The 12,330-nt window shown below is 45.4% G+C and overlaps 1 protein-coding gene across 4 annotated transcripts in view; it reads left to right on the forward strand.

Annotated features, from left to right (window-relative positions):
* PRKCZ (protein kinase C zeta) overlaps window positions 1-12,330 on the forward strand; it is a 221,751-nt gene that overhangs the window by 170,260 nt on the left and 39,161 nt on the right. For all 4 annotated transcript variants that reach the window (XM_074975651.1, XM_074975650.1, XM_074975653.1 and 1 more), the window contains one exon: window positions 9,744-9,830. In XM_074975651.1, the coding sequence (XP_074831752.1) occupies window positions 9,744-9,830 (87 nt within the window). The remainder of the gene's footprint in view (window positions 1-9,743; window positions 9,831-12,330) is intronic.

The following is a 12,330-nucleotide window of genomic DNA, read 5'->3' on the forward strand; positions in this document are numbered from 1 at the left end:
TTGTCATTTCACTAATACTTCAATCTAATCATAGTGTCTTCCAGAATAGATGAGACCTGAATGAATAATCTAAAAAACAAACAGAGAAGGAAACCTGTTTTAAAAAAAAATCAACCTTTCTGTACACATCATAATTGAAGATACCTTCTATTTCGTGGGTATTTTTAGTAAAAGTCGTGGAAAGGTCATCGGTAGTAAACAAAAATTCATAGCCACTGATGTGTTCATGACTTGTATGATATAGCCCAACTAAATCTTGAGAGATCTTGAGGGTGGTGAGCAGGCCTAGGGAACACTGTGGGGTTTCTGGGGGACTGGATGTATGGGGGAGCATGAGCACCTACTAGTGTTCCATGGTGAGAAGGTTGGCAGGGCTGACAAATTTCCAATCTAGCTCTGTGCGGCTTCCTGGAAGCACCAGTGTATCTTTCTGTAGGCTTCTTCATTGAGGGATAACCAGGGTGTTGTCCCTGCCCAAAGCACTGGCCTCACAGCTTCCATTTGCTGGGAACTGTGACCAATCAGAAGTGATGGGTTGGTACCAGTGGAAGCTTTTAATATGGAGCAGGTTTGAAAGGAGAGAACATATGGAAATAAATATTAAGTATTAGTGCATCATTTTCTGTGTTGCCTTCCTAGTTAGAGTTGTGGTTTTGGTCCTTTCTGTTTACCTAGCCTCTCCTCTTGAATCCTGCAGTGAAGCTTTATCCTTAAAGAGGACATAAGAAGTCAGCAGTTCCAAAAGTGAAAGATCGCAAGTTCTCTTTGTTAACATGTATTCAGATCATTTCTTAGTGGTGTTTTGGTCTTGGTTTTAATTATTTTATTTTTTTCAAATTTTTCAGTAGTTGCAAAAAAATCTTGAAGTGGGGTTATGACAAAATTGTTTGCTTTGTATGTAAGTTTAACTGAGTAATTTTGAAGCATCTCCAAAAAGAAGAGGTCAGGCCTGTGCATTGGATTTTAGCTTAGTTTGGGCTTAATTGGAGATTGTGTTTTCAGAGAGCATTCTCTGTATGGAATTCACAGGTTCTTCCATATTTGTTAATCTTTAAAAAGTATCTATTTTAGAATTGTGCGAGTAGTGGAGAAAATTGGCCAAATGTATGTGGAGAAGGGAAGGTGCAGAGAAGATTTTTTTCATTGTGGAATAATTGGATGCTTATAGAAAAGCTGCCTCAAAGGCAGCTTTTAGCTTTCATAAGAAGCAGACTCAGCGTATATCTATTCTGTAAGACTCTTTAACCTTATCAGCATTGCATGCATTTTATTTTACCACATATGAAATCTCTCTCTAGTGTGTAATAAATGTGTTTCATGTGGCTGATCATTCCACCTATATTTGCCCCCACTTCACATTTTTCCCTTGTGTAAGATGAGTGCATTGCAAAACTACAGTTTTGAAAAGCCAATAAAAGGCAGCAATTTCAGAGCCTTTCTTCCATTGACTTCAGTGGGCATACCAAGTAGACAATTACAGAATTGGACCAACAATTGTTACTGCAGTATATTTGAAGACATGTATCAGATATCCAGAGTGCTTGTTCATCTGTCTCCAAAACATCCATCATTTCTGGAGTTTCTTGCAAAATCTTTATAACCACCCCTGCTTGACATACTGCCCTTCTGTAATGCGAAGTAGTCAAGCAATGCTGATTTATCAACAAACTGCAAAGAAAGCTGAGGCCAGTTGTCTTGCTTTGGAGAATAATTTACATATGAAATTAGTCAGTGTCCTCTGCGATTACACTGTGTTGTGCTGGGAAGTTGAGAATCATTGCATTCAGGTTACAGTGCCAGTGGGTGAGACCTTGATGAGTTGTTGAATTATGGGTGTGGGGAATTGGATTTTCCTCAGATTGAGAGATCGTATTCTTTTTATATTAAGGTAGGCCAGGCTGTGTCTACACTAGCTCCCTACTTCGAAGGGAGCATGGTAAGTAGCATATCAGGAGGTTATTAATGAAGTGCTGCGCTTCATATGCAGCACTTCATTAAGCTGATTCTCCTCCACGGCAACTTCAAAGTATCAGCTTGCGTGTAGCCGCGGCTAACCCATCGGTACTTCGAAGTGCCTGGGCAACTTCAAAGTCCCTTCATTCCTCAAAATTTTGAGCTAGTGTAGACACACCACCAGTGTTCTATATTAGTCAAGGAGTATTTCTTAAAATGTATTGGGTTAGCTTCTGCTACTGTGGTTGGGAAATTCTTTAGTTGCATTCACATTCAGATTCTTGAATGGCAAATGTCTTTGTCCAAGTTGAGAAACAGAGCTGTAATAATGCTAGATGGTCCTGTTGGCTGCACCAAATTTGATTTCCATGCCTAGTGAAAAATCGTTAAACCTGAGCTCATCTGACTCCTAGTCTTACAGGTGTTCATACAGAGACATGCATATCTGTATCTTTGAATTTAGGACGTTTCTTACAGCATGGCATCAAAATCTGATATTCTTCTTTGAGTGGTCCCCGTGGGTGCTCCACAGTAGGTGTCGGGCTCGCCCCGGCGCCACAGATCGGAAACTTCTAGCAGTGTCTGTTGGGTCACACAAGCGCCGATGCGCGCCGCTCCCTCGTGCACTCTCGGTCATGTGTGCGACCCAGTCCCTGCCAGTTCCTTCTCAACCACCAGCGGCTGCAGACGGAATTCGCTCCGGCTCCAACGCCTGAGACCAAAAAAAAAACAAAACTGTTGTTAATAGTTATTAGTTGTTAGTTGTTTTATGACTGTTGAAACCGTTTTTGTGCTATATACAATTAAAAAAAAAAAGAAGAAGAGAGGAACAAAGGGGAGAAGAGCGGACAGAGGCGGCTGCCTTAGGCGGTCCGCTACCCCTGAAGGCCGTGAACGTTATCTGGTTACAGACTTCATTAACTGCTAAGTACCCTATTAACATTTAAAGACTTACGGGCCTCGGCAGAGATGTCTTCATAGGGCTGTAAGAAGTGTGAGTCATATCGCGAGACTATGCCTTCCTCAGACAGGCACAGTGAGTGTATTCGTTGTCGTGGGGAGGTCCACGTTACTCAGAAGCGTTCTCACTGCGAGAGGGGCCCGTGGGGTTGCACAAGAGGAAGGCGGTTTCCCTAACCACCTCTGTGCAAAAGAAAAGGAAGCTCTCCCCAGCTCAATCCTTGCCGGTAACACCAGCGAGTAGGATGAGCGGAACGCAGGGCCCTGACCCCCTGGCTGCTCATAGCGGGGATACAACAGCACACAGGACTGTGCCTGGGCCTCCGACTGCTCAGCAGTCGGCACTGAGGGCGCCGCAAGCGTCAAAGCGGCAAGCACCAGAATTGGCGGAGCCAACTCACGCGGCACCGACCCGTGCGGCACTGGAGGAGGGGCACCCGGCATGGGGCCAAACGGTGCCGGAGGAAGCTACCCACACGGCACCGACAGTGGCGCCGAGGTCCCTGGCACTGGAGGGGGCGGTGCCTGCTCCGCAGGGGCATGGGAAGGCAAAGGCCAAAACCCAGCACTGCAGTCCACCGGACGTCATTGCGCTGCTGTTATCACCTAGCCCACCCCACCCCACCCCGAGATACACACACCGCGCTGGGCAGCCACTCCTACGGCCTGCTTCAGACCTCCCTCCCCGTTCCTCCAGCCACCATCGCCTTGGCTCAGACAACCCTCACCATTTTCCAGCATGGACCCTTATGAATACTATCACAGATCATCTCCACCGTTATCAGCGTCGTCACGGAGATCACGCTGTTCCAGACACCATATGTACACATTCTGATCATGGTCCAGATCTCCATCACCGGGCCGTTGCCGTGTTGTCATGGCCGTCCTTATCATACTGAACACCAGCATCGGGGGTCGAGATCCAGGGGCAGATCCCCGCCCACACCCCGCCAACACCCCCTCATACAATCTCACTCTGTGAGAGGAATGCAGCTTTCCCAGACAGACATTGGTCCAGAGTCCCGGGACTTTCCTTCACAATCCACAAAAGAGCAGGTATATCAGCAGACTCAAGAATCAGAGGAGTTAGAGGAGGTATATCGTAGCGGCGCCTCCTTGTCCTCCCCAGATGGGGCGGGTGTCCCTGGGGACATCTCCCCCCCGGACGACCTTAAGCAATGCCAGGAGTTGTTCAAGAGGGTAGCACTCACACAGGACATTCAAATAGTGGAGTTGCAGGAGAAACATCATAAACTCCTGAAGAATCTGAGACCCCCGGCTTCATCCAAAATCTCCATTCCGCTAGACGAAGCCATTATGGAATCAGCCACCAACATATGGCAGATTCTAGCCTCCATCCCGCCTACAAATAAAAGGGTGGATAAGAAATACTTTGTTCCAGCCAAAGGAATGGAATTCCTGTTTAGACACCCCAATATAAATCAGGAGGGTCAGACAAAGATGCAAGGAAATTAGACCTGTTTGGCAAAAAGGTCTACTCCTGTACCTTATTACTAAGAATGGCAAACTATGCGGCACACCTGTCAAACCACAATTTCGACAATTACTCCAGACTGACCCCTCTTATGGACTTCCTCCCAGAGGACAAGAAACCAGTGCTGAAGGCGATCATCCAGGAGGGCTACGCAGCCTCGCGAACAGGAGTTCAGCTCGCCCTGGATGTGGCGGACACAGCGGCATGCTCAACAGCCACAGCAATGGTAATGCGCAGGGAATCCTGGCTCCAGACATCTGGCATTCCCAGACATCTGGCATTCCCAGAGATCTACACACAAAAATCGTGGACCTTCCATTTGATAAGCAAAAGCTATTTGCAGAATCAACCGACTCGGTCCGACACTCCAGCAAGGACTCGAGGGCCACACTTAGGACCTTGGGTATATATACCTCCCCATACAGGAGGAAAAAGTTCTACCCCCAGCAAAGGTGCTACGCCTATCAACCGCAGCGTGCACAATATCAACGAAGCTACGACCACAGGCGCCATCAACAGCAGCAGCAGTATAGGACCCCCAGGCGACGTCCCCAACAAAGTCGCGCAACCTCGGAGCAAGCCCTAAGACAGCAAGTTTGACGGGTATGTCGAGGACTGCACTATCAAGACCATCTCTCAATGCCACTCTCAACACATGTTCCATCATCGCCTCAAACCATTTTATTCCCAATGGCAAAACATCACGACAGACAAATGGGTACTGGAAATCATAGCCACGGGTTACACGATCCCCTTCCAATCACTCCCGCCACCGAAACCTCCCACCCAGTCCTCTCTCACGAACCTTTCTCACGAGACCAGGCTGAAACAGGAGGTAGATCATCTCATGTTTATAGGGGCAGTGGAGAGAGTACCGGAACAATTTCAAGGGAAAGGTTTCTACTCACGATACTTCTTAACAGAGAAGAAAACAGGAGGCTGGAGGCCAATTTTGGACTTACGGGCCCTCAACCGGTATTTGCACAAACAGCGCTTCGGGATGACTACAATTGCCTCCATAATTACGGGACTGGACGATGGAGGTTGGTTTGCAACCCTCGACTTACAGGACGCTTATTTTCATGTAACAATCCACCCGGCACACAGATATTTCCTCCGCTTCAAAGTCGGCGAGGAGCATTTTCAAAACAGAGTTCTTCCGTTCGGTCTCTCTTTGGCGCCCAGAGTTTTTACCAAAACCCTGGCGGTAGTATCAGCGTACCTACACAGGCAGGGTGTGTTCATTTTTCCATGGCTGGATGACTGCCTATTAAAAGGGGTCTCGAAAGCAGAGGTCCTAGGCATGATACATGTCACCGCGAACACATTCACCTCATTGGACCTGGTTATCAACCTCGCAAAGTCAAAGACCGAGTCTACGCAAGAGATAGAATTCATAGGGGCACGCATAGACTCTATTACATCAAGAGTATACCTACCCGATGCCCGTTTCCGCACCATCAAATCCCTGGTACAAGTTAGGATGTACAGCCCCCTGGTGCCAATCCTAACATGTCTGCAACTGTTGGGGCACATGGCGGCTTCCACGTTCGTGGTACAGAATGCCAGGCTACATACGCGAAGCCTGCAGCATTGGTTGGCGAGCGTTTACAGACCAATAGTCCATACCATCCACAGGGTAGTATCGCCCACGACAGAGGTCCGAAAATCGCTGGCATGGTGGGCAGATCCCAAGAACCTGCTAGTAGGGGTGCCCTTCCACCAGCCACAAATCGCGATTCTTCTAATAACAGATGCCTCCTACATAGGATGGGGAACGCACGTTGGCAGCAAAGTAACCCAAGGACTATGGTCCCCCGTGGAACAGACGCTGCACATAAACATACGAGAGCTCAGAGCAGTGTTCAATGCGTGCAGACATTTTCGCAAATACCTGCACGGCAAAGTCGTTGGGATCAATACCGACAACACCTCCACCATGTTTTACATCAATCGACAGGGAGGGGCCTGATCCTGAGCATTATGCACAGAAGCAGTCCGGTTGTGGAACTGGTGCATTGCCAACAAGATAACACTGAAAGCCTCATACTTACCCAGTGTCCACAACATGAAGGCCGACCAACTAAGCAGATGCTTTGCGTCCATGCACGAGTGGCAGATCCGCTCCGACCTGCTCCAACACGTTTTTCACAAATGGGGGTTTTCCCCAAGTTGACTTGTTTGCCACCCAACACAGCAAGAAATGCCCTCAGTACTGCTCCAGAGCAGGCATAGGACGGGGGTCCTTGGGGGACGCCTTCATGATCTCATGGAAGGACCCTCTACTCTATGCGTTCCCTCCTGCGACACTCATCCACAAGGTTCTAGAGAAAGCCAGAAGGGAGAGAGCACGCATGATACTCATAGTCCCAACCTGGGACCGACAACAGTGGTTTCCCCTGCTTCTGCGCATATCATGCCACCCACCCCTCCCTCTACAGGTAGTGCCGGACCTACTCACTCAGGTTCAGGGATCCATAGTGCACCCACACCCTCAGGGGCTCCGCCTACAGGCATGGCTAATCCATGGCTCAGCACCTTAGAGGGCACATGTTCGGAGGGAGTGAAACAAGTCGTGGAGTGCAGTCGAAGGACCTCCACCAGAGGGACTTATGAGCAGAAGTGGACGCGATTTACCTCCTGGTGCTCTTCCAAGCAGTTAGCTCCTCTGGACGTCCCTATAACTGTAATTCTAGACTACCTGCTGGAGCTGAAATGAGACGGGCTCTCCCTATCCTCATTAAAGGTCCATCTTGCAGCTATATCAGCATTTCGACACAAAGAGGAAGGGCCAACCATATTCGCCCATCCTGTCATCACAAGGTTCCTAAAGGGGTTGGCAAATCTGTATCCCCCCCTCAGAAACCGTTACCGCCGTCATGGAGTCTGGACTTGGTACTCCACACGCTGTCAGGACAGCCCTTTGAACCATTGGCCACGGTACCCCTCCGACTACTTACCATGAAAACGACCTTCCTTCTTGCGATTACGTCAGCCCGCAGGGTGAGCGAACTTGCAGCAATAATGGCAACGCCACCCTGCACAGTATTCTCAAAGGAAGCGGTGACCTTACGATTACACCCAGCCTTTGCTCCGAAAGTTTCCTTGGAGTTCCACATTAATGAACCAATAGTATTACCCTCGTTTTACCCGAAGCCTCACAGCTCCAGCAAGGAGGCACGGCTGCACCTGCTAGACGTGAGGAGGGTGTTGGCCTTTTACACAGACAGAACTAAGTCCTTCTGGAAAATGGACAGACTCCTGGTGTCTGTCGCACCCAGGTGGAAAGGGGAAGGCCTATCTTCCCAGAGGTTTTTGAATCACATTGTATCCTGCATAAGACTGTGTTATGAGCTCCGTAAGACCCCTCTGCTAGCTCCGCCCAAGGCTCACTCCACCAGAGTGATGGCGGTGTTGACAGCCTTCTTCAAAGGAATCCCGTTGAAAGACATCTGCAGAGTGGTGACTTGGTCCTCTTACGACACCTTCGCCAAGCATTATGCCATGCACTGGGTGTTCGAGGAGGATACACGTCTGTCGACAGCAGTCCTCTCAAGGGCAAGCTGCACATGAATCGATTACCCACCTTCTTTACTTGGGGTCACTGCTGGGTAGTCAGCTACTGTGGAGCACCCATGGGGACCACTCGAAGAAGAAAGAGAAGTTGCTCACTTGTGTAGTAGCGGTGGTTCTTCGAGATGTGTCCCCGTGGGTGCTCCACTACCCACCCATCCTCCCCGCTTCGGATCTCTGTCCAGTGTTTTTCAGGAGCATCCGGGGCGGTTGGTCAAGGAACTGGCGGGGACCGGGTTGCACACGTGACCGAAAGCGCGTGAGGGAGTGGCGCGCATCGGCGCATGCGTGACCCGATGGACACTGCTAGAAGTTTCCGATCTGCGACGCCGGGGCGAGCCCGACACCTACTGTGGAGCACCCCCGGGGACACATCTTGAAGAACCATCGTTGCTACACAAGTGAGTAACTTCTCTTTGCTGTTTCCAGCATATAAACAGAATGATATTTATTTGTATGGCTGCATATACAGATTTTAATACAATCTGGAACTTTATTTGGAAGAGCATAGTTACGGATCATATGTGATTTGAATCATCAGAACCCTTTTACTTTGCTCAAACACATATTTTTCTACATTTCTTAGAAGTGCCTCTGTAGTGATCAGTTTTGACTTTTCATTAGCAAGTGCAAATTACTGCATAATAAATAGAAATACTTCCAACTTGTATTTTGGTTGGCTTCAAATATGTATTTGTGGAGAAAAGGGCCAATAGCTTTCAGATTTTGTGACTTACAACAACTCTATGTGTAAACTTTGTTTTACAGATGTGAAACTTTTCAGATTTAATCTGTAAGTGATTTTAAAAAAATCATCTTAAAACAGTATTTGATATTTTGTTTCTATTATCTCGAAGTAAATATGTGCCAAACAGCTAGATGCTTGATCCTTATTTAGTGACAAATATTCAATTAATGAAAAGTTGTTTTTAAAGTACACTGTAATGTTAAAATGTACTTATAAGCTATTATGTTTTATGCCACAGTCTGTTTTCTTAGAAAGCCATTCAGAATACGTCTATTTAATAGCAGTACACAGAGCAAATTTGATACTATTATGCCCTATATCACAAGAGAGCCACTTTAATTTACACCAGTCATTTGGTATGATAGATGTAAATTTTAAAATGTTCTCATAGTATAAATGTCTCATTATTTGAAAATTAATGTCTGTTTTGCACCTGAATTAATTTTGGATAAATCCTTTGGCTTTGCAATCTACTTGCCATAGTCCTGTGACAATATTTTATTTTTTGTCACGTTCCCTCACTCAGTTAAACTTTTAAAATATGTATCTGATACCCTGTTTTAAGAAATGATTTACACTGGCAGCACACAGGACTTGGTTATTTTCAGCAACCTCTGTTATTGTTTCCATATCTTTGGATCATTGTCGACTTCATGCCAAACTCAGAAGTAGTGTAAGCAGTTCCATCTTCATTAAGTTCAAATCAATTTCTTCATTTGTGTTTTTCTATTGAAGTATTCTTATACATGTTTTAAATTATGGATATATCATCTTCATACCACAGGCGTAGGTTTGGGGGGCGGGAGAGAGAGAGAGAGAGAATATATATATTTTATTGTAATTACAACTGTAAATACCTAACAGGCGAAGGCAACTCAAAGGAGCATTTTTAACTTTAGATTTTGTTGTTGGGGTGCAATAGTAACTGAGATCGTAGTAAAAATGTCAGTCTTCTGGAATTAAAATACTGTTTTCCTTGCTTTGAATTCCATTAATTGTATTTTATGTTTTCAGATTATTTCTTGTCATAGAGTATGTAAATGGGGGGGATCTCATGTTTCACATGCAACGGCAAAGAAAACTTCCTGAAGAACATGCAAGGTATTTTTCTAATTCATTGAGAAATATAATAATTCTCTTATAGTATAGTTACATAGCACAGCATAAAAAAATTCATCTTAAATGACAGCAAGAGGACATAAAACTTTCTGAAGAACATGCAAGGTATTTTTCTAATTCATTGAGAAATATAATAATTCTCTTATAGTATAATTACATAGCACAGCATAAAAAATTCATCTTAAATGACAGCAAGAGGACATAAAACTTTCAGGGGAAATTGCTGCAGGTGGTTTAGAAAATTTGAAAAAAAAATAGAAAACTCAGTTTTAAGTTTGGAAAGCAGTTCATTTTGAAAGATAAATAAATTTTATATTCCTGAGTTTTAAAAAAAACACTTAGTATTTTGAACACCAATTATTGCTTTCATATTTGATTAACAGTCCTCTGAAATGCATTGCTGTTGTAGGGTTTTGGTGACCCTAATAAGGATGTTTCATGCAGAAGTTAATAAAGAGGTAGGAGTTTACTTTCCCTTTAGTATTACTCAGTACTTTTAAAAAGAGAGACAGAGACAGAGAGAGAGAAAGAGAGAAGCTGTTGCTCACCTGGCTCTCCCCACCCTGCCTGGGATTCTGAGGCTGGGGCTGCCAAGATGCTGATGCTCAGTACCAGCAAGTTCCTCTGGAAAAAAAAGCATTGATACTACCTCGAAGTCTTGGCATCACAGAAGCATCTTGCCACTGCATTAGAATAGTTAGTGTAGATTTTACCAGTTCAGAAATCCAGTTCCGATATCTAGTGTTTGAGTGGTTCAGCTTCAGAGAAATGTCGAATAGTGTGATGAAAAGCAAATATTTCTTCAGTAAAAAAACTGGGGGGAAAATTACTTGTTTTAAATAATTTAAAAATGTAGCCACTGTCCACAAGGCTAGAGTTCATATTTTAATTCTAACAGCTACTTTTGAATTAATTTAGGGTTTTTGTTGTGTTTATCCTCACCATGGTGAGAAGCCAGACTGTTGTTAGCTTTTTCCGACACTTCCTTTTGGTTTAAAAACTGTCATTGGATTTTTCAAATTTCTTTAAGTAATGTGCCTGTGGGTGCTCCACCGTAGATGTTACAGCACTTTGTGCTTATAGCTGGAGATTTATAGCAGCATTACCCTTGATAGCAATGCATGCATGGTACTGTCTTGGATGCTGCGAGCATTGAACTGGTACATGCCTCCAGCCATCCCTCAGTTCCTTCTCTATTGCCTCAGGCTTAGGTTGGAACACAGCAGCTCTCCTCTTCTCACCACTTTAGCACACACATTATTTTCAATCCTATTTTACTCTGATTCATCTCTTCCCAACCTCATTCTGGTCATTTCTCTATTTAAAATAAACAAATAAAAATCTTTTCTTTAGATTTCTCTATCTCTCCCCTGCCCACCAATCCTCCTTTCCATGCCTGGTTCTTCTGGGTCTAAGAGATCACTTGTAGGCTATGTATTCCCTGTCTCTGATGGGCACACACAGTGTATCCAATGCCTGGGTGAGGCACACACCTCAAAAATGATCCTTTTGTAAAATGTTATTTGTGAGGTCACTGAAGGCAGGGACTTCCAATTGAAACTTCTCTTTGTGCAGAAATCTTTAAGACCCTCTTTGAAACTGGAGACCCACACACCACCTCAGCAACAGTCCCCAACAGCAGTCTCAGACCTAGATCCACCTCTGTCTCAAACCCCACCTGCTAAAAAAGACTGTCAGAAAGAAATAGTAACCCTCACAACAGAATGAACAGCTAATAAAAAAAGATCTCCCAAGGAAAAATATGCCTCAGTATTGACTGCACTGTCCTCATTGGAGCCACCAGCAGCAGTAACATCCAGAATGGCTAAGTCCTGAGGGGCTAAGGCAACCGAACTGCCATGCCCTCCATCTGACGCTCATAAAGAAAACAAATTGCCCTCTTTGGCAGCACTGGTGCTCACTGCGTCACAGACTGCATTGGTAGCACCACAACAGATGCAGAAACAATCGTCCATGCTCACGGCACAGCTTTTGATTGTCCCCGTGCCATTGTTAGTGCCAGCTTTTACAGTACTGCAACCATTTACTTCCCATGTGGACCTAGCCATTACGTTGTACTGGGCATTCATTTCTTTGGTACCAGTGGTGTTCTCATGCACTGGGTACACAGCGAACTCTGCACCTCGTTTTTCCAGTGATGAAGAGGACAACACAGTGTTCATTTTATCGCCTCACCATTCCCCTCAAAAGCAGGCACCGCAACCACAAACTCAGCCAGGACAAGTATTGTAGCTATTCCCCTGGCTTCCACCCATACCTTTGCTGTCCACTTGGCTGAGCTGGGACACCTATGGGGCCCTGTAGAGCTCAACATGCTGTTCCTTCAGTACTCCAGGCAGTACATGTACAGCCACCATCATCTTCCATCTATTGAAGATTACCCTAAAGGAGATACTATGCCCTTCACCAGATGAGAGAATCATTCCTCTGTCACTGGGGATAATTTTAAATCATTTCTAGA

Source organism: Carettochelys insculpta, chromosome 23 (assembly GCF_033958435.1).
Source record: "Carettochelys insculpta isolate YL-2023 chromosome 23, ASM3395843v1, whole genome shotgun sequence".
NCBI lineage: Eukaryota > Metazoa > Chordata > Testudines > Carettochelyidae > Carettochelys > Carettochelys insculpta.